Raw genomic sequence first — 25,970 nt, forward strand, 5'->3', positions numbered from 1 at the left:
TTACAATATCATCATAGTTAAAAGCAGCCCAAATACAGGTTAGAATAGATGTAAACTTGACATTATCACAAGGCAAATTCTGATTTATTTTAGTGATATTCCAGTGAATGAATCTAAGCATTTTAGAGATTTTAAAAAAGTAGTAATTAAGGCAATAGGAACTTGGCAAAGATAACTGAAAGTATGAGAATGGATCTGTTTGTCTGAAGAACAGGTTTGTTTGCATCTCCTCTATTCTGAATTCTTTTAAGAGAAAGTTTCAATATGTATCTTCTTCCCTTGCGTTAGAACTCAATTAATTAAAGAAGAAGTTAGCATTTAAAGACTAGTGCAGGAACGTTGCAATTAAAACCATTATAGAAAATGATATTTTTCTGTGTTGTATATATTCTTATCAAGCGGTAGAAATGAGATGTGTTTTGATTTGCTCACTGAGTATCTGGTGACAGAACAGAGTCCCTCTGGCAAAATAGAAAAATTGAAACTTGAAATACAGACCCACGATAAATCAATAAATATACAATCATCACAGTAAAATTTTTAAAATTCTATCAAGTAAAATCCAATAAGAAGTGTCAAGGTGGCAGATAAAATCATTGTCTGCAGTTAACTACCAAGCTTTAGGGGAATGTGAGTATTGGTATATCTGTGGACTTAGCAAGTTTATTATTTGTTTTAGCTTTCATGACTGAATAATACATATCCATGTATTTCATTGAATTAATCTAATTTTTAGCAAATCTCTTAATGTATTTTTATACAGAAAAAGCTAAGCAAGGCTTTTCATCTAAACTTTGTCAAAGTTTATATTTCAGGAATTTACCTTTCACTGGAAAGAAAACGAATGGTGAGACGAGCTTTTTCCTTCCAGGGTTCCTTTTCTCTATATTCAGAAATCGCTAGGATGGTCCTTTAATTAGATGTGAATCTGATTTTGTAATTCAAGTTTCTGCAAAAGTGAACACTGTACTGTTACATGCAACTAGATGACCAAAAAATGCTTCTTGAGACTGTCAATAATGCCTGGAATGATTTCTGGGTCAGAATCTTCCCTTGCACTGGAGAGTTCTGCTCTAGATTGGATTAGACATGGGTAAGGGGAGTTTGCTCTCTGTATGTGCCTTGTTATATGTTTATATTTATAATAGGCAGGGAGTCTGTGATTTCTTGAGGGAACTCCTCCTTAGGTCTTCAGGAGGGTAGCCCTTTTGCACCTCTGCATTGGGGTGGTGACACAGAGGGACCCTACCAAAACTTGGCATATATCGTTATGCAATTCATTCCCTTTGAGGAGCTAAGTCATCCCTTAGTATATCTGCTGACCCTCATCAAAGGCACCAAGAGGTGCTAGTTACTGAGGATGCAGGTAAGATGCTTGGCTTGCTCTCTCAAGGCTCCTGGGCATGAGCGGAGCTGCTCCATGGCTGTTAGGTGGATGGTAGGTAGGCCTCTTTGGAGAGGTGCTTAAAGCAGCTTTAGTGTTTAGACTTCAGGAAGAAAAAAACCACCAAAGGGTGAAGAAAACAAGTTGTTCCTCCTAGGAGAGGCTGGCACCACTAGCATACTGTGCTGGCAGGTAGGCTGCCACAGTAATGACAACAGAAGAAACCTGCCTTCTTTTGCAAAGCTTTTGTATCAGTGATTGTGGGAAAGTTTTGCAATCACTGTAAGAAGGAAATCCAAGGTTTAAAAAAATGCGGTGGAGTGCTCCACTTCTTGGAGCAGGCAGCACTTTTGCTGTGACGTTGCACTGGCTTCAAGCCTGAAAGCCCTAGGGCACGGGAAAGAAACAGCCTGACACCACAGTGACACAAAGTAAGTTCTCTCTCTCTGCCTCTCGCTGTCTCTTCCCACCCTCCCTTTCTGCTTCTTTCCATTTGTTTGTTTGTTTAATTTTTAGGTGCAGGACAGACTAGGCTTTTTGTACATCTCAGTGTCACTAAACTTGAAAGAGATTATGTAAAGTGCAAAGGTACAATTCTGCAAATTAGATATTTTGTAAAGGGTAAGCACTGTGGACAGTGGGATGTTTTATTCTTCCATATAAAACCAATTAATTGCCATTAATTAATTAAAAAAAAGGTAAACTAAATCTTGGATTATTTTTCTTGCTTCATTTAATTTTAAATGCCACTAAGGTCAATGATTCACTAGTTTGCCAAAGTGCAGGTTTTTACAGAGTGGTTATGGAAAATGTGCTGTTTCATTATGCATAAGAGAAGTGTTTATAGAGTTTAATATTTTTTGTAAGTTTAAGGTAGATTATTAGGCTAAGAGCATAGCATTAAATATTGTGTATAGAAAACCATGTAACTGATTTAGATACTGTTTTTTTAACAAAGTCAGAGGTTTTACGAAGTTAATCATCAGCAAAATACAAATAAATGAAGAATGTATTTGCTTTAGAGAACTCTGTCTTTCAGCTCCCATCCTGTAAAGATTAGTGTAAATCTGAATTCACCATACTTCAATTATCTATAACTTCTTTTTTTTCAATGGTTTTTGATTTGTGAGCTGCTAAAGATGGTTTAAGGAAGGTTAGGTCAGGTCTCTTTACAAATTTCACATGTGGATCACTCTGAAATACACGTGTTTGACTTTTGCATAGTTACTTTTGGTGGATCCTACTGGAGTAGGATTTGGAACTAAAAATTTAAGTTGAAGTGCTTATCAGGCTTTATATCTCTTTATACAGAGGTCCAGATCCAGATATATATGTATACATCTTTTACTACATCAGTGCCTATGCGCAATCATTAAGGATAACTTCTAGGTGCCTGTTGGGTTGCTAAGAGAGTTTTGTCCTTTCTGGGCATGGGCGGGCATTTCTCAGGGAGTCCAGCTTGCTCCTGGGCATCTCGCTTAGGAGAACTGAGCTCTCTAGAGGAACAGAGCAACCCTTGCACATTAGCATGGGACCCTGCCACAGCCCAACTGCCTCTGGTGTCAAAAATCCCTCACGACACTTAAATGGCCTCTGCTCTTGGATCAGCTGGCCTCTGGGGCCTGCAGGAGGGGAACTTTGAGAGGTTCCTACTGCAAGGGCGGGGGGGAGGAAGAGGAGGGGAAGAAGAGGGGAAATGCTCCAGGTCAGTTTCTTGACTTATGTTTCTCTATATTCCTCTAATATATACGCCAATTTATATCAGAGCTAATTAATTGGTTTCTGTACTACTGCACCAGTTTTCCAACAGAGGAACTTGGCAATAACTCTTTTTGACTTGTTAGCATTCCAGATCTCTCTTTATTAGCTGATTTCCCCAATAAGCTTAATATACATCAACCAGTGTATCTAAGATGACTCTTTATATCAGAGCCAATTTTTAAATGGTAATCTTTGGCAGTTTCATGAAAATAGCTACATTTATCATCTGTCTTGCAGAAACTTATTGGAGACTTGTGGAACTACATAGTTATTATTTATTTCTTTTAATCAGTGCCCTCTTTTTCCCTGATACATCTTTACCTACCATATCTCTTATCCTATTTTCTCCTTGGTCATCATTTGTGGTCTGATTCTACAAACATTTATCCAGTAAATAATGTTACTTACAGAAATTTTGACAGAATGGTACAGGGTAGTATTCAGTATTTCTGCAAATTCATAGATTATGCAGTTAGAGAAAATCCTTATAAATATAGCATAATGTCAGTAGCCTACTGGGTCATACCAAAGGCCCATTTAGCCTGGAACAGTGATCAAAAGTGGATATCTAAAAGAGAATATAAGAATCGATTCAAGCATGGTGAAGATGTTTCTCTGACATAACTTTCCTAGTCTCCAGCTGCCTAGGGACTTTCCTCTTTACAAAGATTTCTATAAACTGTCAGCAAGTTGCCTCTAAATTTTCCATCTATCCAAGAAGGTCCTGAAGTCTTTTAGAAAGCAGATTTCACAAAGCAAGTGCACTAATACTTAACTCATTACAATGGCACTTTGAACACTCTTTAACGTCCTTCCTGAGAAATGGTGTCAATGTGTAGACATCTCAAGTAGTGTCTCACCATCTAGTATGTATGGAAAAACATTGGAACCTTTATTCTTATGAAAATAATAGTTAAATGTAGTGATATTTTCCAAACAGGAAGACCTACGTATCAGATCTGAAGGAGGAAAACCATGGACAGGTCAATCACTGCTGGCCAACTTAAAGACAAGTCACTCTTCCAGGACAGCGATGGCAGTGCAATTCCTGCCAAGAACATGTACCATAATTGTTCAAAGCTAAAGGTATGATAGAGGAGCCCTCGCCACATATTTTCTCTGGAATACTAAAAATGACAATTTAAAGTTCTATCAAAAATCAGATAGTTATGTATGACACTGACACTATGTGTGTTGGTAGCGAAACCAAACACATACAAGTCAATAAGTGTGTTCAGAAGTTAAAAAGTGAGGCCATATTTTACTAAGGAAACATTTAGAGATGTCCTATAGTCATAACGGTAGTTGCAGTTACATCTTTTTATCATTGTTTTTTAGAACACAAGAAGTAGGAGTAATAAGACATGCTGTAATAATAGTAGCAGTCATGAACAACTTTATGCTGCAAGTTTTTCGTAAGGAAAGAAACAGCTAAAACAATATGTGGTAGAAAGATAGAAAATACACACAGTCAATATCAGCTTTCTCTTTCTTTGCAGTAGAAGAGGTTTTGAAGGCCATCGTGAAAGAGAAAGTAAAATCTTCTGTATTGATGAAAACAATAGCAAGAATCTCTTCACAGAGAATTAGAAAACAAATCATTTGATTTTTACATTTCTTGTGTAGGTAGCTCAGGCATCCAGCCATGAAGAAAAAATTGTTTCTTTGCAAACTCAATTATTTTCTCTCTTCAGATATTTCTTGGAGCTCTAGCTTTTTCCTTTTTTGCCAAAGGATTTTCTGGAAGCTACATGAAGAGCATGTCCAGTCAAATTGAAAGGAGATTTGAAATCTCATCATCAATTGTTGGCATTATTGACGGCAGCTTTGAGATAGGTATGTATATTTTCTTTGAAAGTGGATACATACTGCTTCTTAATACATTTTCTCTAAAAAAAAAAATTTTTTTCTTTTTTTTTTTTTCATAAACTTACTGATTGTCTTTCCTCTTGATGCAGGTAACTTAATGGTAATTGTATTGGTGAGCTACCTTGGACCAAGAGTTCATCGACCAAAAGTAATTGCTGTTGGATGCCTCGTCATGTCCTTAGGAGCATTTTTGTCAGTCATGCCCCAGTTCCTAATGGGACGGTAAATATGGAGAGTTTTCACATTTTGCGCTAATTGAGCTTGACCATATAAAGTGTTATTTAATCGTACACTGGAGTTAAAAGCTTGACAATAGTAGTATTTCCAGATAATAGGAAGGTTTCAATAAGTGGCTTTTTTAGTATTGTCTTTCTAATTTCCTCTCTGAAAGCTTACCTCTTTCTACAGGTAAGTAAGAGAGAAACCTCAGGTTTCTACAGAACTTATATATAATTAGAGATAAAGTGGGTGGAAATTTTACCTAGAATGGATATATACAGATACTTTTTTTTTTTTTTGATGGATGTTCTCCTCCTTTTTATACTTAAATGAACTGTTATGAGATCTTCCAGGTAGCTATTCATACTAAGCTCTTAAAATCATGAATGTGTTTATCTATATCCTCTGAATTCGGGGAGAGTTAAATATCTAAATACTCTTCACATCTAAGCTTCGGTGAATATGTAGGTGTCAGAAGCAGTTCATACATCTCCAATCCATGAGCATCCTCACTGAATAGTAGTTGAAAATGAAACCCCTCTGTCCCTCAAAAATTAAAATTTATTTATGCATCTTCCTTGGTTTAAAGATCAATAACTGTGATAAGGAGGGTATAGAAAGAATCATATCTGGAGACCATGATATGGAAAGTGGCCACAGTCACTACTCTGCTTGAGAACTTGCACTGCAGGAGACAGCACAGGTGAGAAGCAGAGCGATGGAAATCTGATTTAACCCAAACTCACAGCCAAGTTCTGAAGATTATCCACTCTCTACAACACTGAGCAAAACCCAGAGGCCCTGGGGAGCTCACCGTCACCCATCACAACATTAAAGGTTACCGCTCGATTGCACAGTCAGAGGGAATATCTGCTCTCAATTTTTGCCAATGCAGCATAAATGTACTGAAGCCGGCTTCAATTTTCTTAGCAGATATGCTGTGGTAGCAGGGTGCCAAAATACCGACAAACTGGCACGTGTGTTGCAGCTGATTTTAATCTCTTTATAAGCACGGATAGGTTACTAGTAGCTCCTTAGCTAGCTAATTTTAAACTAGCACAGAAATTTTTGTTACATGTCTGTCACATAGATAAAAAATTGGTGCCAGTATGGAAAAACATCAGCACTGTTGCATGTAGAATGATGTGGATGGACTCTGCTTCTGTCCTTTGGTCTAAAGAATGCTCTCTTAAGCCCTGGAAGCAGCTTTTCTGCTCTTCAGCTTAAGAAAATATGGGGGTTAGTATGGTCAGAGTATTTTGAAAAAGATATGAAGATACCTATCTTTTTTTAAGTGAAAGCACTGAAATGGCTTGCCCCTCCATTTTGCTTGTATGTAACAGGAGTGAACATGAACAAGGCTCATACACTCTTCCTGAAAAGCAGACTCTTTCATGTGTCAGTTGTATTTTACATAGTTGTTTTCCAGTTATAATTATGAAAGGATAACTGTTACTGTGCACAACTCCTCTACGAGTGTATCAGCTTGCTCCCCAGCATCATCTGAGGGCCATCCAGCCACAGATGCTACAGAAACACCCAGCACAAAGAAAAATTTTGGTAAGCAAAAGCTCTGGTGCTGGGTTCTCTTCTCCTTGTCCACATTTTGTACACCTTCTTGTTCTGAAAAACTGTCAAACCCCTGTTAGAAACCATGATATATACATACTCATCTTATAATGGTTGTAAACCGCTATATTTTATGTTATTTTTCTATTGCAAGAAAGTATTGTAAGAATTACATTCACAGAAATGTAAATGTTTATGGCCTGCAGGATGTGAGAAAACAGCAAATTCCTATCTGTGGCTCTTTGTCTTGATGGGGAACCTTTTACGTGGAATTGGGGAAGCACCAGTTATGCCACTGGGGGTTTCATATATTGATGATTTTTCTAAAGAAGAAAACTCGGCATTTTACATAGGTAATATGCAAATGAGCGATTTTTATGCTAAACATTCTTTTCTTTAACATTTCTGTAGCCAAGCAAATACTCTCCAAGAAAATCTGTCTGCTCTTCTCGGGATAATTTTAAATTGTACAGAGACAAAAAAGCCGTGCAAAAGAGATCTCATGTTTATTTTTGAAGGATATTCCCAGATGATGCTTTTGCTTTCCCTGAGTAGCGTCTGCTACATGTGCCAGTTTTCTCTGTGATGAAGAGAAGCATAATCAAATACTCATTTCTCCAAAGTGAGAAGTCATATCTGTCTGATCTGGCATATTATCTTCAGTATCTCAGCTTCATTCTTCCTAATCACTGTTTCACAGGGAAGAGAGTGATCCTTGTTGTAATGATCAGTAATCATAGTAACGCAATTGCGTTTCGGAAGCTTTTACCTGACTTTTTGAATTTTACATGCAGCATATGTCCCAATGAATGTTTTTTTTAAAGTCACTAGTTACTGAAGGAAAAACCAAACCCTTGCCAGGGTGTTGTAATAAATCCCTTCTAAGTGGGATTTTGTTATTGTTGTTTTGACGGAAGATAGCCTGTTGCCCAACAGAGAAAGGTTACACCCAAGCTAATTAATTTGTTGCCAAATTGATTTAATAACATGGAGTGTTTGTGTGGCTAAGGAAGGTCAAGATTGCTGCCTGAAGTAAACCTGGTAAAGTTGAACTGGTCATAAAGATAGTAAGACACAGTTTCAGGAAGAGCTCAGTATGCAAATGCTACAAGGTAAGGCCATTGCCTTCCCCTCCTCATCAATTGGGGATGAGGAAATCTGCAGGTTGAATAGAAGTATTGTCAGGGGAGCTGACAAAAACAAAAGTTCCACTCAGCAGTTACCAAAAATATTTGTAATCACCTCAGAGCTCTGATTAAAGGTAGTTTAAAAAGTTCAGCTGAATTTTTTTCTTGTCAGAATCTGATCTTGGAGAGATTGCAATGGGTTGGGGACTACTGGGAAAGTGAGATTAAAAATATAAAGTATACACAAAGAATAGTTTGAATTCAGCCAAAATGAAAATTTGTTCAGGTCATGCATGTAAAATAAAGTATTTCGTTTATAGTTTATTAAAATATTTCATTTTAACATTCTGAATAGCAGTTTTCAGTCTCTTATTCCATTTTGATGGACTGACTTAATTTGCAAAGGCTCAGTCTTTTGAAAGAGTCTTTTCCATAGAGCTGAAATTCCTTTTCTTGACTGGCTTTAATTCTTTTCTATATCTGATTTTATTTATCACTTGACTGAATCAATTTATGATCAGTGTTTTTATAAAATAAATAAAAAACCTCCTATAATAAAACCAGTCAAGCCTTGCTGGTGAATTTTGGCCATTTACTTCATCATTTGACCCTGAGCAAGAAGTTTCACCTTCCAGTCTCTCCTTTTTCTTCTGCCCTTTGATGTTTTGTTGAGTAAGAGTATAAGTTATTTTGAGGCAGAGGCAGCTTATTCACTTGCTCCTAGGGGAATCCCACCTTCTTCTTACCCCATGTAATCTCCCATTGTAAGCAGAGACAAAGGAGGAAATGGAAGCCCCAGTGGGGCCAGTAACAAAACCGAAAGCTGCTTTTAAAGAGGTCATTACGTGATCACGAAATTGCTTGATTTTTTTTTTTTTTTAATTTTATTTTCACCTCCTCATTAAGTACCTATTAACACACCAGTTAACTGATTTGCTTTTCTGGTGCTGAATGAAATGAAGATTCTGTCTAATGAACTTTGCTCACACACATACTTACCTACGAAAAATATTCTCAGGGTCCTATACCTGACTCCATGTCCACACACTTCTGTTGTCCCTATTATCCTAATGTGACTCTAAATACACATCATCAGATCAACTACTGCTACTAAAAATTAAATTAGGGATCTGAACCCATGCTACAGGGAGATGTCCTGACTTTTACAAATACAGAAGATCATGCAAGCTGTGAATAGGGTTGCAGGTAGACTTATGATACTTCCAGCAGGTCTAGAGTTGTTCATTAGTTAACTGCCACAAGCTGAACAATGTAACTACAAAAACGTGATAAGTAGGGAGGAGGAGAGATAAAAATCATTGCAATGCTGTTCTCTTTCTCCCTGTTCCTTCCAAGGCACCAATCTTGCCAATGAAATGCATGCGGGAGCGCACGTGAGACCATGCTCACTTCGACAAAGCCCTGTGTGGGTGAAGGAGCCTGCTTCCACATCACAGCTAGCATGTTGGCAGCTTATGGCTTATTTTCTTGCTGCTGAGAAGCTTCCCATTAGACAATCCCTAACGCCCTGTGCCCTACTTCTTTATCCTCCTTCCTCTCTCCTCAGAGAAGAAGGTATGCTTGTCTGTGCAGTATTTTGCTCACTCTCTGGTGCTCCCTCCTTTCTCTTACAGGCCTGGTGAGATCCTCAGGCATGTTTGGGCCAACCCTAGGCTTCCTGCTTGGGTCTTTCTGTGCCAGCCTCTGGGTTGACATTGGCATTGTGGATATTGGTAAGAGACCATGAGCTGGTGTGTTAACTGAGAATATGGCTGTAGATGATTCTATGATTTTATATGGTGGCTGTTCTATGATTCTATATAGGAACCTGCATGTCAAGAAGCACAGAAGCACCTTCCCGGTTTATTACTCCAAAAGGGGGGGGTCTCTAGAGAGTTTGTCCTACTTGAAAGCTGGTGTTATTTACATTTTAATATCTACAATGCTGTAATTGACTGGAATGGCCCCTGATGCAAGACCCTTACCCCCACTGCAGAAAAATTTTGCACCTCTTTTAATGCTTGTGCATGCACTTGTTACACCCTTTTTATGCAGCTGAGAACAAATGAGGGAATGAAAGGCCATCCCTACGCTGAGAGAAGAGTGAAAGACCTTTTCTCGTGGACATTTTCAACACTTGACAAAAATTATTTTCTCTTGAAAAGCATGCAGCAAAGGTTCATATGAAAACTCATTCAATTGTTCAAACAACTTTAAAGTCCCTCATCCCAGGGAAAACTTGAGGGACTTCAAAGAAAAAAAATGTTAAGTTTGGGAATGGAAGGAGGAGGGGACAGTGGGAAATTGAGAAATAAAAGATCTTTTTGGGTGCTGAAGGGCCCTCTTGCTGTCACTCATTCCCACAGAAATTGGAAAATTGTGGCAGGGAAATGCCACTATGAGTCTAAACGGAGATATCTATTTTTGACTGCTCGGGACTGATTTGATTCAAGCTGCATTTCGATTCTTCATATGAAACATAGATCACCTCTGTTATGATCTTCAAATTATATATATATATGTATGGATACCTATAGTAAGTTTAATTGCTCTGCACGATACTTAATCTATTTTCCTGTCTTTCTGTATTTTATAGATGCCATCAGCATAAATCCGAAGGATACCCGTTGGGTTGGTGCCTGGTGGCTTGGATTGCTTATTTGTGGAGCAGTTAACCTCATTGCTTCATTGCCTTTCTGGTTTTTGCCTTACTCCTTGCCTAAAGAAGGAGAGAATGAAACCCTGAAGATTAGTCATTTGCCTGGTCAAGGAGATCACTACAAAATAGACCCCCCAGCTCAGCCACAGTTAAAGTTCTCAGAGGCAGTAAAAGGTGAAAGATTATTGCCCAGATGTTTGCATGTGAATTCTCTTTCTTTGGTTCATTCTGAGCTGAGCATGGATTTGCACAACCACAGCAAAATGTGCATTTTTGCAGTGCAAATGATGGGCAAAAATGCTTTTTCATTTGTAGTATCATGATTACATGCTAAGGGTGTGTTTCAGTCCTCTCCTTATGTTGGACAGCTGGAAGAAGCTCATGCCGTTGCTTTGAGCACCAGAGATTCTCAGTTCAACATAGTGGTTGTCATGTCATATATTACAGCTATAATCCTATGATTATGAAAGAAAAAGGTGGAAAACATCCTATCCCTCATTAATGACCAATCCACAGCTGGCAGGTTACTGTTTCACTGAGGCCAACATCTGGGAGGGAAACATGGGGCTAAGTACTACACTAGGTGTTGGAGGGATTTCACTGTGGGTGAGTGATGGTATTGATTCACTGAGCTCAGTGATGCTATTCACCTTGTATAGGCGATATCAGACCCAACTACCCATTGCTGGACTCCCCCAGGGCTTTTATTGATTTTTATGTGTGGATGTGCACCCTTTAGTGGTAATGGCAAATATGTTTTGCACTCTCATCTTTTGGGCAAAAGCGCAGTCAGACTATAGGCTAAATGCAAGTTTTTTGTCTTCACTTTAATTCCATGGGTTTAGATACTGTAATCAAGGGTCTCAGGAAAGGTTCCAGCCTTCTGCTGGATCAGGTGCTCCCTTTCTCTGACCATCAGCTTCACGTCGGGCTCTAGCGTGGTTTGTGAAGGCTCCTGCTTTAGGCACCAAACCTTTCACTTGGTACATTATAGAGAGTCATAATGTTCCTCTGGGGACACTCTCCTGTACTGGCATCAGTCTGGCAAGCCTTAGTGCCTTTGATGAATAGTCCTGTGTCACACACAAGATAATGTAGGATTTCTGATTCCCAGTTGAGCATCCACTGTACCATTAAGCCTTGCTGCTCCAGTAAGTTATGGGTTAGCAATGAGGAAAACTCTCACTTAAGCAAGCATGTATTTTGATAGGCAAAGAATTATAATCTACAATACAGCCAGTAATTAAATCGAAGTTAGTTTTACTATCTAAAGGTTGTCAAAACAACTCTGTGTTTAGCAGGGTGTACAGCATATACTTCTCCATTACAGGTTTCTTCCCAGCTCTGAAGAAGCTGTTTGGAAATCCAGTTTTCATAGTGTACATCTTCCTCACTATTCTGCAGTACAATTCTCTTGTTGGGTTGATAACCTATGAGACAAAGTTTATGGAACAGCAATTTAACGTATCAGTGGCAAGAGCAATCTTTCTAATTGGTAGGTACCTGTCCTTTAAAATTCCAGTGTCAAAAAGGAGGATTTTCTTTCTTATTTTGCCTTCCTTTTTAGGAGGCTCTTATATGAACCTTTCTGGTTTAAAAAAAAAAAAAAAAAGAAAAATGAGTATGTAAAAGTGTGTAGTGGTTTATTATTTTTTCTACTTATTTTGAAAATGGATGTTAATTTTGGTGTTAATTTTCCTGGTGTTCCTAATTTAGTGGGCTAGAGGATTATTAAATCTGGGTGGATGTTTTTTTGGCTGAAGTTTTTTTCAGAGTGAGATTTGGGTTATGAATGTGTCTGTTTTCATGAACAAAACCCATATATAAGCTGCAGTTATAGCTAGAAGAAAAAAACATCCAATTTAGAAAATGTCTGATGAAATGTGCGATTTTTCCTTTTCAGAATAACATCTCAGTGTAAATCTTCTTCCATTTTAATTGCAAATACAAATTTTATTAGCAACAAGAAACCAAAATGTAAAGTTTGAGTAATTTCATTCAGCTCAAAGTTCTTTTTCTATTTTCGAGTTCCCTCAAAAATAAGTTCTTCATAGTGTTCTACAAAAAAAAAGATGTTGAAATTGTATTAATTTTACAGTGATTAATATGGTCTGATAACCTGGCAAGAAAACTAGGCTACCAGGTCATTGCAGAATTGATATTCCATTACTTTAACTTGAAGGCACCCTGCTTTCCTGCAGGTCAGGTACAAATGTGGAAAGAACTTTCTTTTTCCTATCTTCTTTCAAATGCAGGGAAAGTTTTAGAGAAACAACATGACCCAAAAAACCAACCAAACAAAATAACACACAGGAAAAGGCCAACCCTTCACAATAGAACCTTGTAAAAGCTCTCTACTCAGCATGTAAATTAGGGCTGGAGTTTGTGAAATGCTGAACATCTAAATACAAATTTTTCCATGGTTCACTCTCAGAGCAAAATGGAATCCAATGCAAATCCAGATGCTGCTTCCTTTTGTGTTACATTTTGGAGATTTTTTTCTTTTTGTAACTTTCTGGAAGTTTAATGATTTGTTTGTTTGCTTGTTTGATGAAGAAGTGCCCGTGAGCTAAGACATTTATCTCATTTACTCCAGTTTCTAACAGGCACCTGTATAGGTTTTATTATGTCAGTAGATATACAATCAGCAGTATAGTAAAAAAAGTAGGGAATGTTGAGGAGCTAAGCTTTTTAAAGTCATAATATGATTTGAAAAAAAGGAAGTAAGCAAAATGACTTAAAGCTAACAAAAAGCCCTAGAATCTTGAAGGATCTGTTGGAAAAGAGGTTAGTATCTGATATTTTGGTAAATACTAGAGTGAGATATTCATTCTTAAAAGGCTCAGTGCGAGTGACAATGGTTAACATTTCTATTACCTTCTATTTGCAGGTGTGATACTTTTACCCATCACAATCCTGGGGATGTTTCTAGGAGGCTTTCTGATCAAGAAATTAAAACTTCACGTAACTGAAATGGCAAAGTTTGCATGCACCACCTTTATAGTAGCATATTTGTTAAACCTCTTGTACTTTACATGCAGCTGTGAGGTGCTCCAGGTGGCTGGTTTGACAGTGCCCTACTCTGGGTTTGTAATCCTTTGGGTTTGTAATCCTTTGGGTTTGTGTTGATTGTGTCGTTTGTCCTGGTTGCTTCCTGCACTGTGCAGAACATGGTGTGTGCATCTGTTACTTTGCTCTCACAAACTCCTCTGGGTTTGTATTCTTATCTGGGCTACAAACCTTCTATTCTATAAAACATTTTGATTTGAATTTGGATGAGTTCTGAAATGTGCCTTTTCTGTTGATTTACTGTAGTGATATATAATTTTGTTGTATTATTTTTCATAACAAAAAATATGTATCTGTTTAAAGACAATTTTTTGTTGAAATTGACCTGTATTAGGTCATCTGCTAGTGTCAATCAGTGAGGTTTCAGCTAGAGCGGAGCTACTGTGATTATATCTTTTTATTGCTCCCTTGGTGGTGGTACACACAAGAAAATCCTGGGTTTTGAGATAGACTTGTCAGGCTAAAATGATACCTAGTGTTAGGGGAGAGCAGAATATCCTAGTTTTGTTTTTCAAATTTTGTTTAAACAAGACATTTCTTTTTCTAAATTGTTTATTGCTGCATATTGACAATATGCCTCTATATTCTGCAAAATTGCTAATTAAGATTAAATTTATCATGAGCAAATTAAAATTTTATATTATATTTCAAAGCTTTAATTTAAAGCCTACCATGTAGGGAGTGGGATGCAAAAAAGTTGAAAGTGGCTTCCTCAAAGTCTCCCAGTGGCTTTGCCTCTAAAAGGGGCCATCCTTCAGATCAACCTGCATGGGGAGTTACCATCCTCCCTTGGTATCTGGAGCTGCTGACCTGCCTGCATCCATTTTCTCAGCTGGGAGGTAGAAAGTAGTCATGTCAGGAGTGTGTGCTGCCCAGGCAGACATTCCCCCTCCCTGACCAGGACCATAGTCATGCTTTCTTGAGAACATTTTTCTGACTCTAGCAGCCTGCCACAATTGCCTACTGTTTAAATTTAGCTCAGTTTGGTCCAACAAATTTTAAGGGATTTTAAAGGATTAAACTGAATCCAGCAGGGCTTGCTAGATTTTCAATTCAGACAGAAACTCAGTCTTGTGTTTTTTGAGCCTATGTTCAGGGAAATATCTAAGTTGTCTTGGCAAACCTGGCATCCAGTTCAACTTTGACAGCAGTTACATAAAAGATGTCAGAGGTTTAGGTAATGGAGATAACTCTGGTTGAGTGCAATATCTGATACTAGTGAGTGAACTAAATATAAGCAGAAACATCAAGACAGCAAATATTGAAAGAGCAATTACAGTTTCTCCAGGACAATAGATTGGAGGATTTAGTACATGCTAAAATTTTTCTGGTTAAGCAACTCAGTGTTTTATCCATTTAACAATTTGTAGTTTGAAGATGAGCAACAGCCTAACGAAGGCTAAATCTCCCACTTATTTTCCTTTCTAAAAGACTGAAATGTAGCCTCCTTGAGGTGTGTTTTGGATTGAGTGGTAAGAAAGAAGAAAAGGAACAATTTTTACTTCATACTGTGAGTGACTTCAGATCAGGGGTGTTGATGGTGGACTCCTAACATTTTCTGAAAATTGAGCCAGGCCACCATGCCCTCAGATTCACTGGCCAGTTTTAAAATTCTCAATTCTAGTTGTCACACTCTTAGTTTATTTAACAACTTGGGGTCTGATTTTGAGGTTTCTTACAGAAATGTTGGTAAAAGTGTAAGCTATGAAAGCCCATGATAATCTACAATAGGAAATAAGATCTGATAAGAAAAGGGGCTCAAGCCTGTCCCAGGTGAAGAGCTGCTGCCACTGCTGAATACAGTCAGAACTGAGACAGAAGCAGCACTTCTCCCTTAGACTAACGCAACTTTCATTGCCACTAACTGGCTCTGATCCAGTAAAAAAGTATGTCAAGAACACCTTGCTGCTCTAGTTTTACATCATTTTATATGATTTTATATCACCACTTCTACATCCAAATATATAGTATAGTATCTACCGCTAAGGAAAAGCATGGCCAGTCTACAAGTTGTAAAAGATTCTAGGTGTGATTTTCTTTTTCTTGGGTTGAGCTTTCAAATGAAAAAGTAATATCAAATATTCCCTCGCAGCCAAGAATACCTAGTATGCGAGTTCCATGCCTTTTCAGCAACAATCCATAAAAATGTTAATGCTTGATGAAAAACCTCAAGAGCTTTGGTTTAGCTGAAATTAACTTAGTCTGCCTATGACAACTTCACAGTCTATTAGATGGTAGCAGATACCTGTCCATGTTGATTACTTCACTTTTTCCACGCTTTTCCTGCCTGTGTCCTGATATTTTGTTTGACTATATAATTTGACTACATCATTCTTTTATTTCTTTCTGTTCTCCTCCAGATTAAAGCATCTTTCTGCCTTCAAAAACAGCTTCATGGCCAGTTGCAATGCTGACTGTAGCTGCAAGTTGGATCAGTGGGACCCTGTATGTGGGGATAATGGGATCACTTACATGACGGCCTGCTTTGCAGGATGTAAATCATCAACTGGAACAGGAAAGACTATGGTAAATATATAGGTGGATAGATGATTATTTAGTAAGGCCTGTTGCAATAGGACAAGGGGAGAAGGTTTTAAACTAAAAGAGGATAGATTCAGACTAGATATAAGGAAGAAATTTTTTTTTATAAGGGTGGTGAAACACTTGAACAGGTTGCCCAGAGAAGTGGCTTTTCACCTCTGGAAATCTGTTCATGGTCAGGCTGGATGTGGTTCTGAGCAACCTGATTTAGTTGAAGATGTCCCAGCTCATTCCAGGTGGAAACGAACTAGACGACTTTTAAAGGCCCCTTCCAATCCAAACTGTTCTATGAGTTTGTGATATAGGTAGATTTCTCAGTCTATGATTTGGTTATTTTGGCCTTGTGATTAAGAAACCCTGTAGATGCAAATGTCCATTCTTTACATTTTAACCTTGTAGAAACTGAGTGAGTGCAAGGTTGCAGGGAGGACTTTTAAAAGAGTTGTGGTGAGGTAAGTGAGGTATTCAGGAAAGACATGAAAACCTCAGACTCTTAACTTACACATCTTGAATGCTTTTATTTCTATTTTTTAAAATTTATTTTCCTCTCAGCAAGATGACCATAAATTTGGCTTTAAGAATCTCAGTAGATCTCTTGCTGTGTAGGTACAACATATCTAAGAGGGGTTTGCTTTAGAAGACCTTTGTTAGTCTGGTTGTTAGACTAGCAAAATCCAATGGTGTCAATTCATGTACAGCTGACCTGTGTAAAATTGTGAGTGCTGGATTCACAAACTGTTAGAGATCATACTGGAATTGCCTGCTTTCCTGAGCTGCCATAGCTCAGGAAAGCAAGTCATAATACTAAATTGTGCAGCCAAGAGGTCCTGTAAATATACATCTGGCCATTTTGCTCAGCCATTTGCAGGACTTCACACAATCCTACCTGGGCAAGACCATCAAAGCTATTAGGTTTCCAGCAGTGCATGCAAATGGTCATGTCTTCTGGCAGGAGCAGAATTATCTTCATGTAACAATACTGAAAAAGAGAAGCAACATTTTCAGGCTTATATCCATACATCCTAACAATATTCTCTTGCATCACTTCAGGGAAATTAGCTTTCAAACCCATGCTATCCTCAAGCTATGAAACAGTCCACTCTCAATCCAATGCCAAATGCTGTTTCAGATGCTTAACGATAGCTAGATGATTGCATTGGGCCCACATCTATATTTTTCATTGTTATTCACCTACTTCATAGGATTCCTGAGCAGAATGGCTGGATGACAGTTCACATCAGAATTTTATAGCTTTGACCTATTTTAAGCATAAACAGAGCACCTTCTGTCCTAGCAATCACATGGTTGAAACTAAAGTCACAGTTGCTTTGTGTCTTTGGAGCAGCTTAGAGTGGCTGGAGCATACCAATGAGCTTGGCCATCAGTCTGCAAAGATGATTAGGGCGGTTCTTTCAGCTTAAACAACAGCCTGCCTGTTGTGGGGAGTGAAAAATCTAGCTACTGAAATAGTTCTCTGCCGCTGAATTCTGGTTAAATATATTCTTCTTCTCATCTTTTCCTTTCAGGTGTTTCACAATTGCAGCTGTGTGGAAGAACAAGGGCACGGGCTTGGCAATTCCTCTGCAGTTTTGGGACAATGCCAAAGAGAAAGCTGTACCAAAGCATTTCCCTATTTTTTAGCATTACAGACTGCATGTGCATTTATTTTAGCCTTAGGAGGCACTCCTACATACATGATTATGTTTAGGTGAAATACTTTACCTTACCTTGACCATAAAGCTTGGGGAAAGAGAAACAGAATATGGTATCTAATATTTCATTCCTATTGTGAGGAATGGCATGCTGATCAGTTGTGGCCCTGAGGCTGCCTGTACTCTGAAATCCAACTCTCTTCAGAGGCACAGCAAAATGCCTGTCCATGAATTTAATTCCAATTTAAGGCTGAGTAGATACTTTGGTGATGAAAAGGATGCACTTTATGCTGATCTTGAACATTAGCTTTCACTTCCAATGACAGGGGTGTTTTTAACAGCAATGGACTTGAAACAAGATGTGATGCTAAGACATATACAAGGTGACTATACTGTTCACATTACTCAGGAGAAAAACATTCATCTTTGTTAAGCCTCATTGCCTCACAATGTTTTCTGTGTTGTGAGAAGTCTCATACTCCCATTTTTTTGTCAAGCTGGTGTAAACAGAACTGTCAGAGCAATGATTTTTTAATTTTTATTCCTTCAGTTGTAAAGCAGCACTCAGAAGAAAAGATAATGTTCTGTGCCTTTTACATGGAGATTTCTATCCACTCATACTCGTGGGTGAATTGCAATCTTCAGCAATCAGTGCTCATGTCTAGATAACTCTCCTGGCCATGCTGATGATTCTTCTGCAGTATTTCTAAGTGCAGCCATTCTTACCACATGCCTGGATTATGGAAAAGGCTAACTTTGCTGGGCAGTTTTCAGAACACTAATGTGTGTAATGAGAAGCCTTTCACGTTAATGCTGACAAGATGATATACTGATGTATAGACCCCAGTTCAGGAAACAGGCTGGCCATAGCAAGTCTCCCTTCTGCCCCTGTGCCAGCTCAGTACTCCCCTCTGCTTTTTGTCAGTTCTTCCGGTTCATCTGATGAACACAGGCTGTTTCTCCATCGTAGGAACAAAGTGCTTTTGTAGCCAGGTAACTCATGTTCACTGTCTCTCTGTAAAATGCTAGAGGCTGAGGTAGGTTTTACCTGCATGTAGCTAGCAATGACTGCACACCCTTGTTCCTTCTGTTCACCACTACACATTTTGCCCTTTCTAAAGCAAGGCAGCTTCTCAGAGCTTAACTTATGAACATGAACTGCTTACTTTTAGTTGGTTCACTTTAATTTTATTGTGCACCCACTCCTGAGAGTGTTTATGATCTGTTGTCATTGGGCTTAAGATCCATTTTGTAGATTCTCCCATTTATTTCAATGAGAGTTCATCCACCGAAGTCAGTAGAGGAAGGCTCCACATCTGTACTTTAACTTTGGTGAATGTTTTCAATTAGGGGTCAAGTGAGCTATGCTAGGTAAGCCACAGTACTCTTGCAATGGGGCACATGCAGATGTTCACAGCACAACTGTAGCTACATTATTCTATTGTTCCCCAAAAAAATGTACTATTTTTGTTTCCTTTTTAGATCTGTTTCACCAGACCTGAAATCCTTTGCTGTTGGGATTGAAACTTTAGGTGGTAGAGTATTAGGTAAAACTTCATTTCTTTGTGGGATTCAAGTAGGTAGTCCAAGAGATAAACTAAAGCTAGCAAGTGCAATGCTCTTGCTCCAGGTGAGAACAAAAATAATTTTCCAAAACTTTTGTTTGTAAGCAAAAAATTCCAAAATATTTTGTTTGCATTTCAAAATGTTTGGAGGAGTTTGCTGTATGTTTCCTGCTATGTAATTACAGATTATTATTATCTCTTCAGAATTTTTTTCTACGCAGCAAAGGAATCAGGAAAAAGAAGGAAATGTCATCTTACTTTTGGGGTTTTTTTTGTTTCACTGGCACAACTACCTGAGCTTGATCAGTCTGGATATCCTTAACATCTATGCTGCCTTTTGCTGATCTTTTTTCGCTTAGGGCTACCACGTATTCTGCCTATTATTTTCTTTGCTTTTTCTTTCTCCTTTCTTCTTTGTTTATCTGCACTAAATAATGATTCAAGTCTTTGGACAGGTAGCCTGCCCTGCCTTTAGCAAAACTTGCCTTATCTTCACTTGTTTGCTGATTTTTGAAGTCTTCCCCAAGCAGAGAAGCCCAAATAGTCATTTGGATCTCTCTCCTAATCTTCATATTTTAGCTGAATGCTACAGAGGAAAAATCTTGTGCTTTTATGAAACAGTTTTCTTCACAAAACTGCATGTTATCTCTGAAACAGCTTACTGATTATATTAAAGCATTACAATTGTCTAAAAGGAATTCTTATAGAACTACATAAGCAATACACATTACCTAGTTGGTTTTCAGCAAGTACTTAATTTCAACCCTTTGTACTCAGATAACCATTTTTAATGGCAAACTGTTGTGCAATACCTGAATAGATACATTAGTATTCATAAATATTAATAAGTCATGGCATGTAATTCCACACCCAGGACTGAAAAAGAGATGTTGGTTTTATTATTTCTTTAAACAACAGAAGTTAAAATTCTAATAAAAATGCCATTAAAGTAAAAGTACTAGCATTTCCCTCATTGAATATAATAATGCTATAATCTTCGATCCTTTCAACTCCCTTTAGGTACTTGCTAAAATATTTTCTCAAGTCTTGGAATCTCAAAGCTAGAGCTGGATGTTTAGTCACATTTTATGCAGCTATAATTCAGAAACTCTGAGATTAATTTCCTCATTTCTTTACTGTGACATTAAACACTGAGATCTTCATGTCTGAGGTTATGTAACACGATTTTTCTTTACAGGAGGACTCCCAGCCCCTATTTATTTTGGTGCCTTGATAGATGAAACCTGTTTGAAATGGGGGACAAAAAACTGTGGGGGATCTGGCTCTTGCCGGGTATATGACACAAAAGCATTCAGGTAAGCTGGACTCTTCGGTAAGGGATTGGGAATTTGGCTTCTAAGGCAGCTTTGGGCACCAAGGACCAAGGTATACTTTGCCATGTCAATTGTCAGTAAACTGATTAGAATACTAAAAGCACCAAAACTCCTTATTTTGACTGGGCCTTATTAGACCAAATAAGCCAAACAATTCTGGTTCAGTCTGACATTTGACATTGCAGTACACTGCCTTACATTGCCAGAATTAGTTCCTTTACTGAAGCCTTAGTGCACTGAATAACTCTGCGATGCCTTGGCTTTGTGGGAGATATTGAAAAAACATGAAGTATAGCACTGAAGATGCTCTTCCTCATCCCTCATTTTTCTGCTTCCTGATGTATAAGACACCCCACAAAATCCACTTGGAGAGGGGACCCAAATGACTGGTGGTGCATGGAGACCTGTGGCCAGGAGTACTGAGTACTGCCAGTGAGGGGCTGAGGGAAGGCTGGGACGACAGGCAGAAAGCTCTGGCTGGTGCAGCATCTCCTATCCCAGCCCTAAAATATAGCCTGCTGAATAGGAGCACTCTTCAGGCAGGAGGTATTTCTGCTAGGAGTACAGGAACTGATTAGAACCTTCCTGGGGCTAAAGATCATGAGATTGTTTGCTTTCTGTCAGTTATTCCTCAAAATGTGTGGCGATACCTGGCTGAGAATAGGTGGTTTTGCCAAAGTGTCTTTGCTATCTTACTAGGTTCTACTAAGAATTGGCAACTTTATTAATATAAATACATTTTGTCACTTTATTTTTTTTCTAGAAATGTCTATCTTGGCCTCATTGCAGGACTACGGGCAGGATGCTGTCTTTTGTACATAGTGGTCTCTGTTTTAATAATGAAACGCTTCAAAACACATGGCAAAGAGATGAAAGATGCTAAAGATACAGAAAGATCAACCGGCAAAGAACCAGTTACTTCCAATAAAAAAGATATTCTTCCTGGTGCAAGAACCTCAGACGAGAGTGAGGAAACTCGTATGTGAAAAAGAAACAAAATCTTTTCATAACTTTGCCTATGCTTCATGTTTTCTGACCACAACAGAAGCCTAACTTTTGACTTCAACAGCTAGTTTACATTTTGGGAGTTTGAAAAAATATCTTTGAAATACTGACTTTTAATTTGCTTTATCTTATCATCCTCTCCTCATCTGAAACAATAGGGGGGAAAGGTTTTCAAAATTTTGAGGAACTCTCCCATCCATTTGCTCTCAGTCCCGTTCTAGACCAACAGTAGGACTAGCCAAAATATTTCAGGTGTCATAAATTTGATTATGATTGAAACATTAAAAAGAAGAAATCCACAATAAACTGCTTTTCCATTTTTCACCAGCTTTATTTCAAGTCCTCTTGTTCTGTGTTTAGTCCTACAGCTGTAAATGGCCAATCAAGTTACTCAGTTGCTCTGATGGTCTTTGCTGCATGGTTTGTGATCAGAGCTCTTTGTTCCAGACTGAGTCCCACAGCCCACGCTCAGGTGAGAGCCCCAGGGATCTCAGTGAGCACCGTCTGAACAAGAACTGCACAACAACTCTGGGCTTTGGCTTGAACACATTCAACAACCAAAACGGAATGCAAACAAAAGCAAGTGGTGTATTAATTTTGCAGCACATCTCAGTATTGGGTTTGAATGAAATGACTCTGAACTGATGCAATAAAGTGATACGTGTTTCAGTTTCTTTGATTTTTTTTTTTTTTTTTTCTTTTTCGGTGTGTGTGTATGTGTGTGGGCATTTTGTCCTAATGACCACTGCATTTATATGACAAGTATATGGATTTCCTTCCTTGTTTAAAGAACCTCCAGTAAGCCATGAAATGCCGTACTGAAAACTTGCAAATTCACAGCTTTCTACAGTCAGCCTAGCCCTGAGAGAAACTTTGATAAAAGATGCTTCCAACAGTCAGTACTGGGAAAAAAGGTCTCTAAAAATGCTTGAAGGGTGATATTTCATTGACAGCCTTCATGATGTACCTTTGCAATGGGAGGAAACATGCCTAGTAAGATCATTGGAGGTTTTGTTTCTATCATCATAGCCATTTTGGTTCCTTTTCTGAAGGGTCTTTCTGCTCCCTACAGTCCTGTACACAAGCCTTTAACTAGGACACAAGCTTTATTTTCTAATCTTAAACTTCCTTGGGACATGGAAGAGAGCACTAAACTAATATAAAGAAAATCTACCACACTTTATCTGGGAAAATAGCAGATCGCCAGGCTAAAGAGAGGGACTTTCTATATTAGTGATCTTCTGACCTTTCTGCTACCATCTGCCACATGTAAGTGCAAGAACAGGAATGGGAAAACAGTTGAGCTAGTACTCACTGAAAGGGAGTTCTTCATATCCTGGCCTTGGGGATGGAGTTGTTTGCATTTTATTGTTTAAACACAATGACCAGCACATTTAGACATTGTCTTTACAGTCACAGCTCTGATTATAAACTGCCAGCAGATATGGGGAAGCAGTGTGTTTTATGAGGGAACAGGAATGAAAGCTTCTCTAGTACAGGTGATATCAATATTGCACCTAGGTCTGGAAATAATTAAAGAAAAATCCAAGTACCAGAAACTCCAGGAATTTTACGCAGCATAGGTCATGGTGTGTCTTTCTCCTTCTGCAAACAGTGTTTTAACATTGAATGGAATATATTGGCAATTCTGATCTGCACTAGACATACACAGTCAGGTGACTCATACTAACATCATTTCCCTTTTGCTTTGTTGTTTGGGTGTTTATTTCTATACATTGTTTTTTATACTACAGGTTTTTTGATGAGAGCGTCTTTTGCACCTATTTCTTGATTTTCCCGGGAGATAATGTTTTATTGAAGGTGCGTTGGTAATTGATCTCAGACTAGAAATGAGATTCTGGTCAGATCTGATGATTCATGTCCAGATATTTACCCCAGATGCAACTTGGTAAAATGAGCTTTTTTGAACAAAAAAGACTTAACATCAATCTTCGTAACAATCCCAAATTGGTAATAGTGTAAATGCTGCAACAGGTGATATTAAGTGAGCCTCCGGCTCAGTGTACTCCCAACTCCAAGACATATCACTTGCCTATGTTTTCAAAGTGCACTGTTTCTTGTGTGCAAGTCTAAGCACTCTCCTGTGTTTCTTCGAGGGAATAATTTGTTCTTCAACATGAGCTGGTACAGAATACGTAAAAAATGAAATAGGTAGTCAACTGAGGGGCATTTTCTGGAAGATTTTTATCCCTTTGCCTCTCATAATAGAGAATTAAGGACATTCTCCCTTCTACTTCTTCCTGCTCCAAAGGAAAGGTTTCACCAAACAGAGAGGCAGAGAGGCCTCTGGGACGCTGGTTTGATTGCAAAGCCACATTACTCATTCTAGGATCAAAACTGGTATCTTTGACCTGTGTGACATGCTCAGAGCTATCTCTGACATCTCTGAGTTCCGTCACCAGGAAGATCCTCCAAGAAGGAAAAGAAATCTGGCATATTCTAAGGTGGTAAGAGAAATTGTTAACCAGGAAAGCTATTTCAGAGGCAAATTTACAACTATACCACAAGCCAGGTATTTTAGGGTTCGTTACAGGCAAATTAGCATGCCTTAAACCATGGTGATTCCACTGAAACCAATGAGGAAATAGTCAAACCAGTGAATTTCTATCAGTCTATGGGAGGTTTAAGAGCATGAGCCTTGTGTTCACACAGCTCTTGTTTGAGGCTATCAAAAAGCCCTTTAAGGGCATTATCAAAGACCTTGTGTCAGAATAATTACAGAAGACAGAGCTTTATCCCAGAAGATGGTGTAATTATTTGGCATTTCTTTACTTTTATATAATCAAACAGACACAATGACCTATGACTACCTGTTCTTATTATATTTTCTAGTTGTTTATAAAAGAGAAAAAAAGCCAGCAGCCCTAAACCCACAGTTTTCTGCATGTATTAGGATCATGTATCCCACAAAGACGAAGCCCTCCTATGGGTTTTGTATCCCCATTACGAGCAAGTCCCATCTATCCTGGCATAAAAATAAATTGGGAATAGAGTACTAGCTGTTGCAGAATAAACAGAAAATACTTCAGGCTGTCAAATTAAATTTAAAGCATTTCAAATATTTTAGCAATATAGCAGAAAAGTAACATTAAATTTAGCCTACTGATTTTTCACTATGAAATATATTGTCATTTGGCTACTTCTAGTTCTGGTCAAAGTTCTTTCTAGCTGAAACTGTTAATATAGCTATGAATCACATGTTATTTTCTCCAGTGTTTCTTATATATCTTACTTTCTAATTAATTCATATTTTTATTCTGAGCTACTAAAATATAACTAAATCACAGTTCAAGTTGCCCAAGAATTAAAAGCCAAAAAAGTCTTGCTGCAGATGCACCTGAATTTTGAGGCCGAGCAGACTCCTTCATGAGACCCCTCTGCACTAAAGTGGTCTGTGGGGCAGAGACTGCTTTTTAGAGAAGGTAAGTGGTTTGTTTGTGTATAGCCAGGGATGTGATGAAGGAAGAGCGGCCATGGGAAACATGCATGCATGCTGTATATGTCCATCTCTTTAACCAGATCTACGTTGTGCACGAGGTGGACCCTTGAGCCTGAGACCTGCCTGATGCACCAGCAGTGCCCTGCAGGAGATGACAGCCCTTAGCTAAGGTCTGAAAACCCCACGTTACAGTCTCTGGTTAAGAAAGTTGGGACTCTTTTAAGCATCAAACAAAACCTGGGCATGGCATCCATAGCACAACCAAGTGCAGTACAGTGGAGTTATAAGGTGGGTTTGAACAGGCTGTGCACTGCATGTGCAGTAGATTTGGTCTCTTCTGAGACTGACCATGGTGTCATTGCATTTACAGTCCCAGTCCAGTTCCTGGGGCTTGCCCCTTGTCCATAGGATAAGCCACTTGAAGCAGGGCATCATCTTCCACCAGCACAGGTGGAACAAAGGAGCCACCCAGAAAGACTGGAAAGCCCAAGAGGTTGGAGCTTATGGTTAAGTAAGAGCTTTCTACACAGCCACCCACTCATGCCCCATGCTAAGATTGCTCCTGCCTGGCCCACTATTGGACACAGACTGATGCTTGGGTGTCTCTGGCAAATAGTCTAGTGTTTATGGTGTGGGACTGGAAGCAGAAAGCCTGGGATTGATTTCTAATTTGTTGTTATTGTTGAGGGGGGGTTATTTATTTATTTATTCTTCTAAAGATGCTGTAATCTAAAATCGCTATGTACCACACGTATT

The 25,970-nt window shown here is 38.5% G+C and overlaps 2 protein-coding genes across 4 annotated transcripts in view; one reads left to right on the forward strand and one right to left on the reverse strand.

Moving 5' to 3' along the window:
* The first annotated feature begins 1,656 nt into the window (after positions 1 to 1,656).
* Positions 1,657 to 22,428, forward strand: LOC115605233 (solute carrier organic anion transporter family member 1C1-like). 3 transcript variants are annotated; one of them, XM_030479368.1, is made up of 15 exons: positions 1,657 to 1,815; positions 4,086 to 4,231; positions 4,840 to 4,981; positions 5,104 to 5,236; positions 6,663 to 6,793; positions 7,009 to 7,155; positions 9,564 to 9,662; positions 10,526 to 10,762; positions 11,919 to 12,083; positions 13,479 to 13,674; positions 16,018 to 16,183; positions 17,725 to 17,906; positions 19,333 to 19,397; positions 20,614 to 20,731; positions 21,513 to 22,428. In XM_030479368.1, exons 2-15 carry the CDS (start codon positions 4,121 to 4,123, stop codon positions 21,733 to 21,735), a joined length of 2,115 nt encoding a protein of 704 aa, XP_030335228.1. In that variant the 5' UTR covers positions 1,657 to 1,815; positions 4,086 to 4,120; the 3' UTR covers positions 21,736 to 22,428. The 3 variants fall into 3 exon arrangements, 2 of the variants coding, with proteins under 2 accessions (XP_030335228.1, XP_030335229.1); XR_003990547.1 differs by lacking the exon at positions 19,333 to 19,397 and having other exon boundaries at positions 21,513 to 21,595; XM_030479369.1 differs by lacking the exon at positions 10,526 to 10,762.
* LOC115605232 (solute carrier organic anion transporter family member 1C1-like) overlaps positions 11,832 to 25,970 on the reverse strand; it is a 41,085-nt gene continuing 26,946 nt past the window's right edge. The window contains exon 15 of the mRNA XM_030479367.1: positions 11,832 to 12,018. Within this exon, the coding sequence (XP_030335227.1) occupies positions 11,982 to 12,018 (37 nt within the window). The 3' untranslated portion in view covers positions 11,832 to 11,981. The remainder of the gene's footprint in view (positions 12,019 to 25,970) is intronic.

Source organism: Strigops habroptila, chromosome 3 (assembly GCF_004027225.2).
Source record: "Strigops habroptila isolate Jane chromosome 3, bStrHab1.2.pri, whole genome shotgun sequence".
Taxonomy (NCBI): Eukaryota; Metazoa; Chordata; class Aves; order Psittaciformes; family Psittacidae; genus Strigops; species Strigops habroptila.